Genomic DNA, 19,204 nt, shown 5'->3' on the forward strand with positions numbered 1-19,204 from the left:
TGGAGGTGTCACCTAAACCTAACCTTAACACTATCCCTAGTAACCTCAGTAAAACTAATGCTGGTGAATGCTAACCTGGTGAAATGCTAACCTGCCGACGCTGGTGAATGCTCAGCCCTTGTTTCTAAGTGGGGGTGTTTCTCAATGGAGACCCCCGTCCCCCGTGACCAGCACCAAGAGTTGAGGCATTACATTTTGTATATTACATTTGTATTTCTACTCTGCAAGTGAAAAGGATCGACCTTTTCTTTGACGATGACTAGCCAGATTGTATTTTGTATAACACGGTCCTATTGTGAAAATAGCAGATCTAAATGTAGATCTGCTATTTTCACAATTTCTGCCTCTAATATTTGACAATTTGGCCAATGTTTAATTTCTCATCTTAGAGGTATTAAAAAGTCCTTAAATTGTCACTTTAGAAATGTGCATAAGCCCTCTATACGCTTAAACGTTATGTTGGTTTGTTTATTGTTGAGTGAGAAAACAATGTTGCACATTAAGTTAATCGTCTGGGGACCCCCCTGGGGGTCCCGACCCACAGGTTGAGAACCACTGCTTTAGACCAGGAGATGTCCTGTACAACCTAATTGTTGATCTCTTTGTCTCCCTCTGTTCCCTTTCATGTCATGTTATGACAGAAGGGATGGGTGGATTAAAACAGACGTTTATGAATGAGGGCAGGAGGAGTTAATTATTCAGACATGGGGTCTTCAACGTTTTGCAGGCCAAGGAAGGACCCCTTAGCTGCAGAGAGAGATGAATCGGGACCCCCACTATATGTTGTATAAAAATAAAAACCGTCAACCTTGACCTTTCACTCTGTACTTGGTCTGTTCTTTTTTTCCCTCTAGACCTAAACCTCTTTGCCGAAAATATCTGCTGTTGTGAGCTTGTAGATCTGCAATTTTTTTGGCTAAAGTTCTCCTCAGAATAGGGATGCTAGAGTTGAATAGGGTTTATGTAAAATGTGTATCATGGAAGGCTTGACAGTGAAACTTGAGCCACGGACCACCATTAGATACGATTTAGCCTCTCGGACCCAAAACGTGGAATATTTTGTTATCTTTTGATACGATTTTGTCCCAATTCCATGCTGTATTGATGTGGTACCATAGATAACAGGCAAACATTGATCAAAATAACAATTCTTCTACATTCTCTGATGTTGCATTACCTATAGAACAATACCCAGATCACATTGCTGTTTCCAGTTAGCCTCAGGCCAGCTCCACTCCTCTGCCCTGTAGCTTAGACCACTGGTTCTCATTGAACCAGTGACCCCCAGGGGGGTCTCCAAATTATTTTGGGGGGTCCCCAGATGATTAACTTAATGCGCAATGTTGTTTTCTCACTCAACAGTAAACAAACCAACATAGAGTTTAAGTGTGTAGACTAGAGGGTATTTGCACATTTCTAAAGTGACAATTTAAGGACTTTAATGTAAAATCAAACATCGGCCAAATTGTCAAATATTAGAGGCAGAAATTGTGAAAATAGCAGATCTCCATGCTCACAACGCCTCGCAAGGCGATGTAGATCTGCTATTTTCACAATAGAACAGCGTTATACAAAATGTAATGCCTCTCAACTCTTATAGTGCTCGTCAGGGTGGGGGGGGGCCGAAAAGGTTGAGAACCACTGCCCTAGAGCAGGGGCACGGGGGGTGGGGGGGGGGGGGGAATGTTATTTCGAACATTCGAAAATAAAAGGTTTTACTGACTAAACCTCTTCACTCCATTGGAGCCTCAAACTGTCCGTCAAACCACCTAAAACTTCTTTTTTTTCTCCTTCTTTCTTTGTCTGACTTTGTCTTTGTAATCAATGATGGATAAAACCATTATGTCCACAATAATGGTCAAAAACCTCCTAACTCCACTTGAGCTGGATTTGTTTTAAGCGATGATAATATAAGGAAACGTGCGAGTATCTGACAAAAATGTAGGCCTATTGTCACAATGCCAACTTTGAATTTCAGGCTCACATTCAGGCTGAACGTAACAGAGGCTGTGTTAGATCAGACCTGACCCAAGTCTCCATTCTTCTTAATGAAACTGTCTGGAGAGACAACAGAGCAGCAGCCTGTCTTCTTTAGAGCAGTGGTCCTCAACCTTTTCAGGCGTTGACCCCCAAAATAATCATATTTGAACTGGGGACCCCCCACCACACATCTCCATTCAGAAAAATTGCTATTCAGAAGATTGACTTCCATTATTCTAAATGGAGGTGTCACCTGAACCTAACCTTAACACTATCCCTAGTAACCTCAGTAAAACTAATGCTGGTGAATGCTAACCTGGTGAAATGCTAACCTGCCGACGCTGGTGAATGCTCAGCCCTTGTTTCTAAGTGGGGGTGTTTCTCAATGGAGACCCCCGTCCCCCGTGACCAGCACTAAGAGTTGAGGCATTACATTTTGTATATTACATTTGTATTTCTACCCTGCAAGTGAAAAGGATCGACCTTTTCTTTGACGATGACTAGCCAGATTGTATTTTGTATAACACGGTCCTATTGTGAAAATAGCAGATCTAAATGTAGATCTGCTATTTTCACAATTTCTGCCTCTAATATTTGACAATTTGGCCAATGTTTAATTTCTCATCTTAGAGGTATTAAAAAGTCCTTATATTGTCACTTTAGAAATGTGCATAAGCCCTCTATACGCTTAAACGTTATGTTGGTTTGTTTATTGTTGAGTGAGAAAACAATGTTGCACATTAAGTTAATCGTCTGGGGACCCCCCTGGGGGTCCCGACCCACAGGTTGAGAACCACTGCTTTAGACCAGGAGATGTCCTGTACAACCTAATTGTTGATCTCTTTGTCTCCCTCTGTTCCCTTTCATGTCATGTTATGACAGAAGGGATGGGTGGATTAAAACAGACGTTTATGAATGAGGGCAGGAGGAGTTAATTATTCAGACATGGGGTCTTCAACGTTTTGCAGGCCAAGGAAGGACCCCTTAGCTGCAGAGAGAGATGAATCGGGGACCCCCACTATATGTTGTATAAAAATAAAAAACGTCAACCTTGACCTTTCACTCTGTACTTGGTCTGTTCTTTTTTTTCCTCTAGACCTAAACCTCTTTGCCGAAAATATCTGCTGTTGTGAGCTTGTAGATCTGCAATTTTTTTGGCTAAAGTTCTCCTCAGAATAGGGATGCTAGAGTTGAATAGGGTTTATGTAAAATGTGTATCATGGAAGGCTTGACAGTGAAACTTGAGCCACGGACCACCATTAGATAAGATTTAGCCTCTCGGACCCAAAACGTGGAATATTTTGTTATCTTTGGATACGATTTTGTCCCAATTCCATGCTGTATTGATGTGGTACCATAGATAACAGGCAAACATTGATCAAAATAACAATTCTTCTACATTCTCTGATGTTGCATTACTTAGTAGAACTAAGTAACGCAGATGTTTAACAATAACATAACTCTTGAGAGTGTAAAATTAAACCAAATTTACACTCTCAAGACAAGAGTAAAGCCCTTTGCACACAGGCGCGTTTAACCGCACGGATAAAACGGACAATATAATTTTTTGAAAAGAAAACAATGATTCTCTATGACCTCATGCACACCGGCTCCGAATTAGCCATGCAACGAGTGGCTGCCGCCGTGCGCTTTTTTTCTCGATCGAACCCAGTTCGATTCGTGCGTCTTGTCGCATGCGGTAAAAAACTCATCACTCCTTTTATGACTCCTTTTTGGATCCGCAGCGCCGATTCCGCACAGCCTTGCACACCAAATCCAATGCGTTTTATTCATGCCGCAAACGAAAAAAACGCAAATATCCTGTGTGCAAAGGGCTTAACAGAAGGGTCCACTTGGTTACCAATTTTCCATCATTTAGATGGGGACCACCTGGAACCCCCTCAGGTCCCCAGACCATTGGTAGAGAACCACTGCTTTAAATGGATTAAAAGTAACAGAGAAACTTCGGAGTGTTAGCTATGATTTTCTCAATGTGGGTCTTCGTGAGCCGTGCACCCGGAAAATTGCATTCATATTCATATACAGACTGAGTGTTGTGTTTTTTGTTTCTCCAGGCGTACTCCATCATGCTCTCTGTCCAGGGCTTGACATTAAGGCTTGTCCTGTTGTCCGGGACAAGTAATAAATCCTTCCGGACAAGCTCATTAAAAACATATCCATTGGACAAGTGGCTCTTAGCTTCACTTTTTCTGTGACGCTCCTAGCAGCTTTGTGCTGTATGCAGACTATGGACTGGTGATACTATGGAGTGGAGGGAGCAAAGGGGGGTTGTTATTTATTTTATTTCGATGTCTGACTCCTATGCATGCATTTAAGAAAGAAATTACTGTGAAATATCTGTCCGGACAAGTGACTTTTGTGGCCAGACAAGTGAATGGGAAATGTACAAGTTAATGTCAAGGCCTGCTGTCTCTCTGTTTCTCTGTCTTCATACAGTCTCTTCTTCTCCATGTCTCCAGGCATACTTCAATCATACTCTCTGTCTCTCTCTCTCCAGGCGTACTCAATCATACTCTATGTCTCTCTCCCTCCAGGCGTACTTCCGCCAGGGTGTTGCCCTGCAGTACCTGGGTCGTCACGCTGACTCCCTGGCAGCCTTCGCCTCCGGCCTGGCCCAGGACCCCAAGAGCCTGCAGCTGCTGGTGGGCATGGTGGAGGCGGCCATGAAGTCACCCCTCAGAGGTATGGAGGCTGGGGAAATCTCGCTCTTTCGAACGACCGCCAATTCGACAAAGGAGTGTCGGGAGGGTTAGCGACTCACCCCGCGGAGGTTAGGTTTAGGGTTAGGGTTAGAGTTGGGTGTCGAACAGATGACATGTAGTAAGAGCGAAGCTATCCCCTGGAGGCTAATGTCTCCTTTTTAACCTTAGAGGAATTGGAGGCTAACGCTGTTTCCCTTTTAACCTTAGAGGTTACGTTACGCCACACCTCCAGTATTCACTTGATTATGCTTAGTTCAGTGTGGTATCAAGTACCGAAAATAGCCGACCTCCAAGCTCACAACGCGTCGCAGCACGACACGTTGTGAGCTTGGAGGTCGTCTATTTTCAATATTTTCACCAAAGGCCCTTTTAGAAATGTCTGAACTTGCCTCTATAGCGTTCTCTGCACGTCCCTGCTTACCTGTAACGTTTGCAACCTTAACCGCTGTGCCGCTTCTGGGCGACTGATTCTCCCTTGTGTTGTAGGATTAATTAAAGCTATCTATCTATCTATCTCCACTTCCACAGACACCCTGGAGCCCACGCACAAGCAGCTCCAGAAGATGAAGCTGGACAAGAGCCCGTTCGTGGTGGTCTCTGTGATCGGCCAGGAGCTGCTGACCCACGGCTTCCACGGAGCCTCGGCCGTGGTGCTGGAGGCGGGCCTGAGGATCGGCACCTGCTCGCTGAAGCTGCGCGGCTCTGTCTTCTCGGCGCTGAGCTCCGCCTACTGGTCGCTGGGCGACGCCGAGAAGAGCACGGCCTACATGCAGCAGGACCTAGAGGTCACCAAGACGCTAGGTCTGTATGAGACGTAGCCTCTATATAATACTAGTATCAGGGTTCCCACGGTCATGAAATTCCTGGAAATATTTTGAAATTAGATTTTTTTTCCAGTACTGGAAAAGTTTTGGAATTGATCAAGGGTCCTGGAAGGTCCTGGAAAAAATAGCTATGCATTGTCTTTGGTTATTGATTTTGTTAATAACTCTGAAATGACAAATTAAACATTGGCCATTTTGTCAAATATTAGAGGCAGAAATTGTGAAAATAGCCGGTCTACAACGCCTCGCAACGCGAGGCGTTGTGAGCATGTAGATCGGCTATTTTCACAATAGAGCTGTGTTATACAAAATTCCTCAACTCGTAGTAGTCACTCTGTGCCACAAGGTGGAAATTTTAGGCCTAGAATTATTGAATGCTTTATCCAGTGAAAAATAGCAGATATACAAGCTCACAGCGCGGCGCCGAGTGCCGCGCTGCGAGCTTGTAGATCTGCTATTTTTGAAAAAGTCGTGAAAATGTGTGCAAATATTTGAATATATGTATTTTCAAAGCGAACGTTTTTAACTCAAATTTTGCTTCTGGGGGGTAAATATTTTCAGATGGGGGTCTGTGGTCAAATAAATATCAGTTTGGGGGTCCTTCACATGAAAAGGTTTGAGAACCACTGACATAGTAGTCTCTCAAGAACAGACTAACTGAGCTCCAGTTAAGTGAAAAGGACCTTTTCTTTGATGATGGCTGGCCAGATTGCTGACATAGAAACATAGGGTTTTTCAAAAAACCTTAGAAGGATTCAACAGACACTTATAGAACCGGGTCAAAATTCTAATTTTCAAAAATAGCAGATCTACAAGCTCGCAGCACGGCACCGAGCTTGTATATCTGCTATTTTTCAATAGTTAAAGCTTGAAATAATGATACACAATAATGTGTACCCGTTCTAAATGGGTTAAAAATTTGAACTGCCTCCAAACAGACAGGTCCTCACCCCTCCCCCTCTCCTGTCACCAGGTGACCAGTTAGGTGAATGCCGTGCTCATGGGAACCTGGGCTCCGCCTTCTTCTCCAAGGGGAACTACAGAGAAGCACTGACCAATCACAGACAGCAGCTGATGCTCGCCATGAAGCTCAAGGACAGAGAAGTGTGTGTGTGTGTGTGTGTGTGTGTGTGTGTGTGTGTGTGTGTGTGTGTGTGTGTGTGTGTGTGTGTGTGTGTGTGTGTGTGTGTGTGTGTGTGTGTGTGTGTGTGTGTGTGTGTGTGTGTGTGTGTGTGTGTGTGTGTGTGTGTGTACCATTGTACCAACCTCTCCTACATACGATCTCAGAGCTGGGGTACAGGTGCAGACTATTTGTTTTTATATTTGGCAGCCTAGGACATACCCACAGGCTGGTTGTTAGAGGGTTTCAACAACTTGGGATGCCTAAAAAAGAGGCAAAAAGGCTGGCAAAGTATTGTTCTGTCTCCGCTATAATCGGCAGCCGCCACATATGGCGGAGACGCTGTTACTTATACCCGTAGAGTACCAAGTGCCTTGCTATTGTATCATGAGGACATATGACATGATTTTGTAAATGTAACTCTACTGCACCTATAATATTTGTGTCCTTGTATATGCATCTCCTTTGTGTGGACATAAATAAATGGTTAAAATGTGTGTCTTCAGGCTGCCTCCAGTGCCCTCAGCAGTCTGGGTCATGTGTACACGGCCATAGGAGACTACCCCAACGCCCTGGCCAGCCACAAGCAGTGCGTCCTGCTGGCGCGCCAGACTCAGTGCCGCCTCTCGGAGGCACGCCAGCTGGGCAACATGGGCGCCGTGTACACGGCACTGGCAGACCTCAAGAACGCCCTGCAGTGCCACGAACAGCACCTGGCCATAGCCAAGGTAGGCTACAGTCATTACAGTTGCAATTCATTAGGATTAGTATCTCACACACATTAACCAAATGACAATGGTCTGGCTTTTGCTTGCTCACAAACTCGCTTTTATTTCTGCTGTGTTACGGTTTCTCCCCGATCTCTTGCGTTTGATGAATCTCTAACCTCATTCCCCCAAACTCTAAAATAGTTTTGTTATATATTTTTTTTTATTGGCCTAAAATATTGTCTATGTACATAGTCATGAAACCACCTGCTGACTGCCTGTCAGCATTCAGCAATTTCTTTTATAGGGGGTAAAAGTTTGGGGCCCATTCACTTACTATACACTATAAAGAAGAAAGAAAAGAAATACCCACAAAAACTCTGCTTTAAGTAGCATGTGAGGGGTCAAACTAGGGGTTTATAATTATTCTAAATCCATTGCAAGCATTTGTTTTGCATGAAAAACATTCCTTGGGCTAAAAACAAACCCACAGAACTTTGGTTTGAGTCCTCACTTTTCACATCACTTTTCACAGTTTTCACAGTTTTTCATACAGTGTCTCTGCCAAATCTATAGCACCTTCTGATGATTGTTTTAACCCTTTAGACATGGGGTACGCATAGAGTATCTGTGTCACCACTTTAACCATTATTTCATGCTTTAATTATTAAAAGAATAGCAGATCTACAAGCTCACAGTGCGGCACCGAGCTTGTAGATCTGCTATTTTTGAAAGATCTTGAAAATGTGTGCAAATCTTTGAATGTACTGTATATATATTTTTAATGCAAACAATTGTAACGCAAATCCTTCTTTCTCTTGGTCCCTGGAACTAAATATTTTCAGATGGGGGTCCGTGGTCAAATACATATAATTCTAGGGGGTCCTTGATATGAAAAAGTTTGAGAACCACTGACGGAGAAACATAGGTTTTTCAGAAAACTGTTAGGATCTAGACTTTTTTTCAGGTCTAAATGGGTTAAAACTCTGTCACTCGTCGTAATGAAAAGTATTTGCATCAAAATAGGACAGATTGTGCACAAAAATTAAAAAACAAACAAAACAATACTAGACAAAACATGTTTATTATGTATCTCTTTCATCTATATTATGCTTTATTTATTTTCGAATTGACACCTGCTTCTTCTCCATTTTTACGTCGAAACAGTTAGCATTTGTATGTGTTTGTGAGAATATTGTGTTCGACAATTTGCACCTGCATGTGTGGTGGAAATAACAGCATGTGCTCCCTGTTACTGTTCAACTGTGTGAAGGGAAGTTACTCACTCCACTAACCAATCATGCCGACCTTATCTTTTGTACAAACACAATACTCATTGTACACTGTATTTTGCATGCAATGATCCAATGAATAACTTTGTCAATGCGAAAGGGAAATGTACATACAAAAAAACATCTGTTTTGACCGGGAATGAGCGGAATGAGAATTGCATCTACACTATTGTAGACAACTGCATGTACTAGTTTGCATTGCATGTACTAGTTTACCAGCAAAATGAGAAATTAAATAATGCATTGCCTTTAATTTAATGGTGTGAGGTTGTGAGGCACTGTTAAAGGACAGCTTTAGTTTTTGGAGCTGTGTGGAACACAAGCTCCCTATACGTGGCCGTGTGTGTGGGTCTGTCTGTCTGTCTCCGTCCGTGTATGTAGCCTAAACTTCGGCGCGTAACTAGTGCCGCACCATTTACGCCACTCGCGCAATATATACATCAAAATGTGCGGCTCGGCCGGGAATGGTGTTCTATTACCTTTCGTTCCGATCCGCCTTACCATGCCGACGTAATCGGCAAAAAACAACGCTTAATTGTCCCCATTGACTTATAATGGGACAATGCAAGAAATCACTTTCAAGTATTTTTCTCTCGTAAACCATAGGAGCTACAGTTTCAAACCTCGGAGAGGAGATTCATAATGATTTTAAGAATGAATCGAAAAATAATTACATCACTCGGCCTCATGGTGGCGCTATAACGGCCCACTTTACGTTTTGCCCCGTAACTCTTGAACCGTAGATCGGAAAATTAAAATTCTTTTTTCCCTGGATTCCTTGGGTCAAGACGCATCTCCCCATATAGGCCACGCCCATTTGCGCCAGGATAGATTTTCCGCCATCTTGAATTTTCTCCAAAACACACCTTTTGCTCCTTTTCCTACATATTTTCTTCAAATGTCACAAAAATCGGTACACATGATCCTGGGTGACCAGAGAGGTGCTGTTGAGTCTAGCCTGCCCTGAGCATCAACTGCAATACACACACACACACACACACACACACACACACACACACACACACACACACACACACACACACACACACACACACACACACACACACACACAGCTCCACTTCGAACAGAGGTTCGATTTTTTACAACAAGGGTTCATATTTTAGATTGTAATTAAAGAATATAAAAGATGAGTGTTATTTCATTTACTTCTTTCTATTGTTTTAGAGATTGTTATTTCAGTGGTTGGGGGCATTCGTACAAGTGGCTAAATATGTCATTTTACACAGAATAAGCCCATTCCCAAGATACAACGCAACCTTTCATGGTTGGATGTGACTTATGGGGGCTAGAAGTGTTACTGTAAAGAAACTGCTGGCTTATTGTGTCTTAAAAAGACATATTTAGCCAGTTGTACGCATGCCCCCTAGCCTCGTACCCGCCCTCTTCCGGAAACCATTTCATAATCCTCCTGGATAACGGAAGTTGGTCGTTTACTAGGCTACATGCCCCCATGCGTACGCATGCCCCACATTTTAGCACGGTAAACGCAATAAAACGATAGAACGAAGCAAATGAAAACATTTTAACACTCACTTTTTCTTTTCTCTAATTACAATCTAAAATATGAACCCTTGTTGTAAAAAAACAAAGTTGTCCTTTAAAGGGATAGTTCACCCCCACAGTGACTTTTTGAGCGGTGCAAACCGCTCCTACATTTCACTTTGTGTGTTTGATCAGTGAACACGGATCTCCATGTATGGAGGGCCTCACTTATTAGACAAAAAGAATAGTGCACATAACAGATGTTTCTCTATCGATAACTCACCCCATGGAGACTTCAGTTCATGGATATATTGTTTTGTTTTTGTCACATTCCTAATCCAATAATTTGATGACCTGACCAGCTTTGGTTCTCTATGGCAGGGGTTCCCAAACTTTTTTGTCTCAGGGCACCCCTACATTATAATTTTCACTCCCAGCACCTTATTGTGGGGCGGCATAGCTCAGGGGTAGAGAAACCGTTATTAGAGCACGAAGGGTTCCCGAAGGGTTCCCAGTTCGAATCCGGACTCCCCCTGAGTTAATGTTGAAGGGTCCTTGGGCATGACTCTGAACCCCACATTGCTCCCGGTGAGCAGGTTGGTGCCTTGCATGGTTTCCTCTGCCACCGGTGTATGAATGTGTGCGTGAATGGGTGAATGTAATGCACAATCTCTGTAAAGCACTTTGGATAAAAGCGCTATATAAATGCACCATTTACCATTTTATTATTTATAGCAGATCGTCGTTGTTGGGTGGGTCGTTTTGTATTTATCATCTATAAAATGTACTAAACTAGTGAAAACAGCAGATCTACAAGCACACAACGCCTCGCGATGCGAGGCGTTGTGTGCTTGAAGATCGTCTGTTCTCACTAGTTTTGTGCGACAGTCTTGTATGATGGAGCAGGGCTTTGCTTTACCAAAAGACAGACACATTTGAAACTTGGAGATAGGAGGTTTCTGCCCGACAGTCAGTGACGATATTTTAGTGATTATGTTGCGAGGAAAACTTTGAGATAATAGCCATTTTAGTTAGAACTGACTGAAAATAACTTTGTACTTCAAGTTTAAAATGATACTAAATATTTTTTCAAGTGTCCAAACGAATTCCAAATATTATCAAACGATCTCGCGGAACCCCTGGACTGCCGTCACGGCACCCCAGGGTGCCCCGTCACCCACTTTGAAAACCCCTGGTCTATGGAGACTCAAAGAGCCTGCTTTGTTTCTCCATGGGGAACCACTGTCGGTCATCAAATGATCTTGTAGATCTGCTATTTTCTAAAGATATTTACACAATTCATACATTGGAAAACGTGTGAAATTGGACATTCTGCATAATTAGTACTTTCAGCTCTTGGTACTTTCAAGCACATTTTGATAACAATACGTTTGTACTTTTACTCAAGAACATTTTTATTCCAGATTTGTATTTGTTAAGACACTGTCTCACAACACTTGTATTATGAGGGCTGATGCCAATGCCAATGCATTTCAATGGGAATTGAGCTGACATAATTCTCTATTCCCAGTGCATTGGCACAATAGGTACACTTTTATTCCACCTATAGGTTGGCACAATAGGTAGAAAATAAGTGCTGTGTGACCGTACTCTAACTCTAAGAGTATATGTCTACATTGCAGTATTGATACTTTCACTGAAGTAAAATAATGTGAGTTATTTTTCCCACCCCTGACAGAGTCTTGCGAGCCGCTGTGAGGAGGCGCGGGCGTACAGCAACCTGGGCAGTGCCTACCACTCGCAGCGGGACTTTGACAAGGCCATCTCCTACCACACGCGGGTGCTGGGCCTGGCACAGGAGCTGGGCGACAGGGCCATCCAGATGAGGGCGTACGCTGGGCTGGGCCACGCTGCCCGCTGCATGCAGGTTGGTACGATGGGCAGGTTGGTAGAGTCACATTCCACTGGGAGCAGGCCTGGAATTTCGTCATTTTAGGGGCAAGGCCACTTGGCCTTTGGTGCTGTCAATTTTTTGAGGGCACAAAGGCCAAATGCTAGGGCAGGAAGGCCATCAAATAAAACAAGATTTTAGTCCATTGAAAGAATGTAAGGTTAGGGATGATAACCTAATCTGCAGTAAAATAGATAAATGATGGTATTTATAATCTGATCCATGCTCGGCCCTTCACCAATCAAAGTCACTGGATTTGTTTAAAGATGGGGACTCGAATCTCAACAAGACACTGGTTTTCTACATGGCAAGAAAGAGACACCGGTGTCTACTGTCTACATACTGTATTGACAAATTGAGGGGCAACGGCAGCCATGGCCTTCATGGCCTCCCTGAAATTCCTGCCCTGACTGGAAGGAAAATATATCACATTGGTTCTCAAGAGGGGACCCCCAGGGGCACAAATTGGATGCATAATCGTCAATACTGATGTCGTCTATATATATAATATATACCGGTATTGTGTTAACACAATGCCTCCTGTAGGCAGTGTTGTACCCAAACGCGTTCAATGAACGATCGTTCATGAACACGTTCATATTTTGGGGCGAACGTGATCTGAACATTCTTTGTTTCCGCTTGATGAACGTTATTGTCGAACACGTTCATTCTGACGTCCGTGAACGGCGCTCGTCGGCCAGTTTATGCGGCGGTCCGTGGTCGCCTGTCCTCTTGTGTTTTTTTGCATTCACATGCTCCAATTGCACCCAGCTGCAGACTTGCAGACCTTGTGAATGTTGATATGTGAGCGGTGTGTGAGTCTCCGCATCAACTAACCGTCTCCCAACTAGTAAAGCCTGAGTATACTTCATCGTATGACGTGTGTTGTATGCCGAAAATAGCTGATCTGCAAGCTCACAAATCACAATGCGTCGCATCCACAAGACGTGAGCTTGTAGATCAGCTATTTTAACCAACGCGGAAACATGCAGATGTGTGCGACGGTTAGAAACTTCTGCCTTCACAATAAGGGTGCAGGAAGACTAGGCACCTAAATATTGTGGGCACCTCAATGTTAAATTGGATGAAATGGTTCTATATGGGATGTGTCAATGATTTTGACAAATAATAGCTTGCAGCAACGTCTAAAAAAATAAATTCATTTTAATAGCCAAAAGTCAGTTAATTTGGGGGAACCATGAACTTCAGTTCAAAATGTGGAATTATGAACTATGAAATGAATTAGTTCATTTTAGAAGTTTTGAACTTGAACTTGAACTAGTTCATGCTTTAAGTGGACTTTCCCAACACTGCCTGTAGGACTTGGAGAGGGCAGGCCAGTATCACCAGCACCAGCTGGACATCGCTCAGGAGCTGCAGGACAGAGCGGCACAGGGACGCGCCTCGTCTAACCTGGGTATGTACCTACAGTATGATGCTATGACTACTCTACTACCTCATCTAACCTGGGTACTAAGGCTGCCAAATTAATATTCGAATTTTGAATATTCGTCGAATATGGAAAAAAATATGTATATTTGAATATGAAAAATAATATTCAAATTAGTGTGTCGCTCTAGATACATATTCTAGATATTAAGACTGTATGCTAAATGCTTCAATAGTAAATTGGATGCTGGGGGTTTTAAGTCCTCATGGTCTACTCACTCCTGCATGGTGTACCGTAGATATCACATGACCGCCGCAGTGCCTCCTCGTCCAATCAACACTCATGTTTTATTAACGTAGTTCTGGTTTTTATGCAGCCGCAGTGACACACGAGATCCCATTAACCTGATCCCAATGCTGAGTGGACAACCCACTGCTGTGTGTGTGTGTGTGTGTGTGTGTGTGTGTGTGTGTGTGTGTGTGTGTGTGTGTGTGTATGTGTATGTGTATGTGTGTGTGTGTGTGTGTGTGTGTGTGTGTGTGTGTGTGTGTGTGTGTGTGTGTGTGTGTGTGTGTGTGTGTGTGTGTGTGTGTGTGTGTGTGTGGGAGGGAGGGAGGGAGAGGGAGAGAGAGACTGACTCAGCCCAAAGCCCACTGGTCAAAAGGGGTGTTGCGGTACATTCAAATCTCGGATGTTACATTGTGCCATAATCTGGAGCAGTGTTTTCGTCGACTAGAACTATTGCGAAAAATGTTTGTCCATTACGTTTTTTCACTGACTAAAACTAAATAATAGCTACGATGACTAAAACTAAGATTAAATATATTGACAATTTCATCAACAAATAAAAACTAGACCATATGTACAAAAATGAACGTTCGTTCAAATTTTCTGGAGATTAGTAAAACTATACATTTTTGAAACTTCAGAGTATAACCTTGGATTTTGAAAAATGGCGACCTTTGAATATTCGTTTTTTTCAATATCTCAACTTCTCTAGATTATGTAGGATCATGATTCTAGTGGCTAAATCATAATTTGTAGGGTCAGGAAATCCAATGGTGCTTATTAGAAATATTTACAAATGATCAATGGTACAGATTTGGGTCATCATCCTTCATTTTGGGTAACATTTTAATATTCATTGTTCCACTATTTTGACCTCTAGAGTACATAAGATCATGATTCCAGTGGTTAATCTAAACTTTTAAGGAAATCTGAAGAGACAGAGACAGGTGATTTCTCTCATTGACACAAAACTGCAACATTTATTTACACCCAACATTAAACTGAATCGATTAAGTTTCAAACTACCAAGTAAAAACTGGTATATTGTTGCTGTCGGGTGGAAACCTTGTATGTACAAAGCAGTTACTTCTCAGAAAATAGAAATAATAACCTGTTCCAATGGATCAGATGAAGATATTATTTAGTCATAAACTCTTGTTAATACATTTTGTTCTTTGAATGTTCATAAAACCCACAGACAGGCACTTTCAGTGAATACTTCTTCCACAAATAGGAAAAATCACACCCGTGTGAAGTGGAGCTGTGTGTGTGTGTGTGTGTGTGTGTGTGTGTGTGTGTGTGTGTGTGTGTGTGTGTGTGTGTGTGTGTGTGTGTGTGGATCATGTGTGTGTGTGTGTGTGTGGATCATGTGTACCGATTTTTGTGACATTTGAAGAAAATATGTAGGAAAAGGAGCAAAAAGTGTGTTTTGGAGAAAATTCAAGATGGCGGAAAATCTATCATGGCGCAAATGGGCGTGGCCTATATGGGGAGATGCGTCATGACCCAAGGAATCCAGGGAAAAAATATTTTTAATTTTCCGACCTACGGTTCAAGAGTTACGGGCCAAAACGTAAAGTGGGGTGTTATGGCGCCACCATGCGGCCAAATGACACAATTATTTTTTATTTAATCCTTGAAACCATTATGAACCTCCTCTCCAAGTCTTGAAACTCTAGCCCCTATGGTTTGCGAGAGACAAATAATTGAATGTGAGTTTTTGCGATTCCCATTATAAGTCAATGGGGAAAATTAATTCACTAATAAATTAATATCAATTAAACTATTGAACCTTTCTCTTAGCAAGTTACTAACCCACGATTCCCGAGTAAGCCGGTCGATTTGACATATGGCGCGAGTGTGTGGTGGCAAAACTGTGGGACTAGTAGCGTGCCGAAGTTTAGGAAGTTCAGGCTACATACAGACACACACACAGACCCACACGGCCACGTATAGGGAGCCTGTGCTTCACACAGCTCCAAAAACATGCACCAAACAAATATAGGATCCAAAAGCAGGCAAAGAGGCAGGTACAAAGTTCAATGGATTTAATTAAACAAGAGGGGAGGAAGCAAAGGGACCAGGTGGAGACGTAGTCAAAGAGGCACTTGGTCTAAGAGGGGTAAGGCTAATCGTAGTCTGTGGGTCCAGTCCTGATCCAAACACTGTGGGGGCAAGGATCAAATCCAGATACAGGCAGGGGTCAAAAGCAGGCATAAATACAGGTTATAGTAAGCTAGAATAGATCAGCAGGCAGACAATAGTGGCATAAGTGAGGTAATAAATGCTCTGGCTACTCAGTGGAAACAGGCAAAAATAGCAAGGACACAGTCATCTATAGCAGGGGTTCCCAAACTTTTTTGTCTCAGGGCACCCCATGAATAGTTTTTTAATCCGAGGCACCCCCACATTATAATTTTCACTCCCAGCACCTTATATTTATAGCATATCGTCGTTGTCGGGTAGAAACCTTGTATGTCCAAAACCGTTCGTTTTGTATTTATCATCTATAAAATGTACTAAACTAGTGAAAACAGCCGATCTACAAGCACACAACGCCTCGCGAGTAGATCGTCTGTTTTCACTAGTTTTGTGCGACAGTCTTGTATGATGAAGCAGGGCTTTGCTTTACCAAAATACATTTGAAACTTGGAGATACAAGGTTTCTGCCCGACAGTGACGATATTTTAGTGATTATGTTGCGAGGAAAACATTGAGATTATAGCCATTTTGGTTAGAACTGACTGAAAATAACTTTGTACTATATTTTTTTCAAGTGTCCAAATATTATCAAATTATCTCGTGGCACCCCTGGACTGCCGTCGCGGCACCCTGGGGTTCCCCGTCACCCACTTTGAAAACCCCTGATCTATACATCATCCTCAATGTCATCATTGCTGTCACTTGTCAATGTATATTCACAGTCTTCATTGTTTTGGCATTCAGCACTACACTGACATAATTCCACACAGAGTTGATTCACTGATCTGCAATAACATATGTGACATCTGATCATCTCAATGACTGCCTCTGGTACTGGGAGAGACTCATTTGTTTCAGCTGGCCATCCTCGTCCTTGTAACAGTCATTGTTGAGTTAGATCAAGGAACTCCTGTTGAGCTACGTGTGCCTGACTCCACACTCTGGCCTCGATATGGACTCTTAGGACATGCTGCTTAAAGCAGGGGTTCCCAAACTTTTTTGTATTAGGGTACCCCTAAATATTTGTTTTAATCCGAGGCACCCCTACATTATAATTTTCACTCCCAACACCTTATATTTATAGCATATCTTCGTTGTCAGGTGGAAACCTTGTATGTCCAAAACCGTTCGTTTTCTATTTATCATCTATAAAATGCGAGGCGTTGTGTGCTTGTAGATTGGCTGTTTTCACTAGTTTTGTGCGCCGGTCTTGTATGATGAAGCAGGGCAAAAGACATGAGGAGATACAAGGTTTCTGCCCGACAGTGACGATATTTTAGCGATTATGTTGCGAGGAAAACGTTGAGATAATAGCCATTTTGGTTAAAACTGACTGAAAATAACGTTGTACTTGAAGTTTAAAATTATACTAAATAATATTTTTTCAAGTGTCCAAATGAATTCCAAATATTATCAAATGATCTTGCGGACTGCCGTCATGGCACCCCAGGGTGCCCCGTCACCCACTTTTAAAACCCCTGGCTTAAGAGTACCAAGTTTTAAGCGTGTCCCCTTCTGCCATGTGTTTGCAGAATATATGCCATCTCAGCTCAGGGGTATTTATTTCCCCTTTGGGTATGCAGTGCATACAAACGTAGCTACTGTAGTTTGAAGATCCTCTGCTACATCACTTGTTTAATAAAGCATCTTCAGAGCCAAATTCAAATGTCCATGTTGGAACAGCTACTCAAAGCTGGTGATGATGTCCTCCAGGCTCTGAAGATGCCCCAACACAAGGGCCTACACCAGTGCTGTCAGTTACCTATGTATTGAGCTCTGGCTCCCTCTTGTGTTCTTTGAGTGTCATAGCATAGTTCATATTTCAGAATTCCACAAGAAAGTTCTGTGCATATCAACTTCAGGGAAGCGCTCTACAAATGGAAAAAAACTAAGATCTTTTAAAACTTTTTCTTAACTAGTTTTATTTTATACGGGACAAATAACATGGTAGTAAACCAGGGGGAAACGTTTTATCATAAAACATTCAAACTATAAAAAAGTGATCATTGCCACCATGTGCTGTACTCAACTTCTCTATATGTTACAACATGAGTATTATGCACTTTCAGTGAACAGATCAAAGTAATTTAGCACAGAACTGTTACAATGTTTTTCAATATGGTAGGCAGACAAGTAATAGACTAAAAATAATAGCACTATTAAAAAAACGTTTTATAAAGTGCAATATGTAGAAACCTTACTTGGTTAGGCTACTCTACACCACTGGTTACAACCCTCCCCCTCCGGCATGGAAGGACAGGACGGGGACGGGGGGACGGGGGGACGGGGGCAAAATGAGGAACGCTTCACGAATTTGCGTGTCATCCTTGCGCAGGGGCCATGCTAATCTTCTCTGTATCGTTCCAATTTTAGTATATGTGCAGCCGAAGCTAACACAAAAGTACCCCCCGCTTGACCGGATACTTATAGGTCTCAATCTTGATAACTTTGACAGTCATGGTTTCTGTTTAGAAAATTGTATATATATATTTAGAAGAGATTCTGACTGGGTTACCTCCACACGGGGAGGCATCTACAATGCAATGTTGTTTATTATACATTAAAACAGTAGTTAAGAATAGAAATGTTTGCAAGATATCTGTGTGGGAGCACAGTTGCATGCTGGGTAACCAGGGGGAACGCCGCTGTGTGAGTCAGGATTGGTGCTCACTAACAAAAGGATCAGCTTACATCCCCTCCCCCTTCCTGCCCGCCGCCTCTAGGCTATAGAATGACGTCTTTACACCACCGCTTACACCACCCTCCCCCTGCCTGCCGCATGGCAGGCCAGGCAGGGTCTTGTGACGGAGGGGGGAGGGCGCTGACTGAGCACCAATCCTGACTCGCACAATGGCCTTTTCATGCCTTGTGCGTAGGCACGCCAAAACCACAATGCACGATGGGTACAGGATTCTAATACTAAAAGCAACGTATTCTTGTAAAAATGTAGCACATTTCTTCCAAACTATAGCACCAACTATGCTGCAGTAATATATGTGAGATTATATATTGCTAGTGTGTTGTGTAAACTAAACATCAGTGTGACTGGTATGCGTGTGAGTGACACGCTCCACATGGAGCGTGTACAACTCATACTTACCTGGCAAGGGAGACACCATGATCAAGAAGGTGGTTCACCCAGGGCGAGGCTCGGCCATTGCACTCCGGTCGTGCTGACCCCTGCGAATTCCCCAAATGTGGGAATCTCGATTGCATAATTTCTGGTAGTGGGGGACTGCGTTCGCGCTCTCCCCTGATTGAGC

At 42.8% G+C, this 19,204-nt stretch overlaps 1 protein-coding gene across 1 annotated transcript in view; it reads left to right on the top strand.

The window, feature by feature from the left end:
* Positions 1–19,204, top strand: part of LOC308299858 (tetratricopeptide repeat protein 28-like) — a 119,381-nt gene that overhangs the window by 40,737 nt on the left and 59,440 nt on the right. The window contains exons 4-9 of the mRNA XM_080743641.1: positions 4,536–4,683; positions 5,232–5,504; positions 6,501–6,631; positions 7,154–7,375; positions 11,849–12,037; positions 13,382–13,478. Coding sequence (XP_080599767.1) covers positions 4,536–4,683; positions 5,232–5,504; positions 6,501–6,631; positions 7,154–7,375; positions 11,849–12,037; positions 13,382–13,478 — 1,060 coding nt within the window. The remainder of the gene's footprint in view (positions 1–4,535; positions 4,684–5,231; positions 5,505–6,500; positions 6,632–7,153; positions 7,376–11,848; positions 12,038–13,381; positions 13,479–19,204) is intronic.

The sequence above is a fragment of the Nannobrachium achirus genome, assembly GCF_963921795.1.
Source record: "Nannobrachium achirus genome assembly, chromosome: 15".
NCBI classification, from domain to species: Eukaryota; Metazoa; Chordata; class Actinopteri; order Myctophiformes; family Myctophidae; genus Nannobrachium; species Nannobrachium achirus.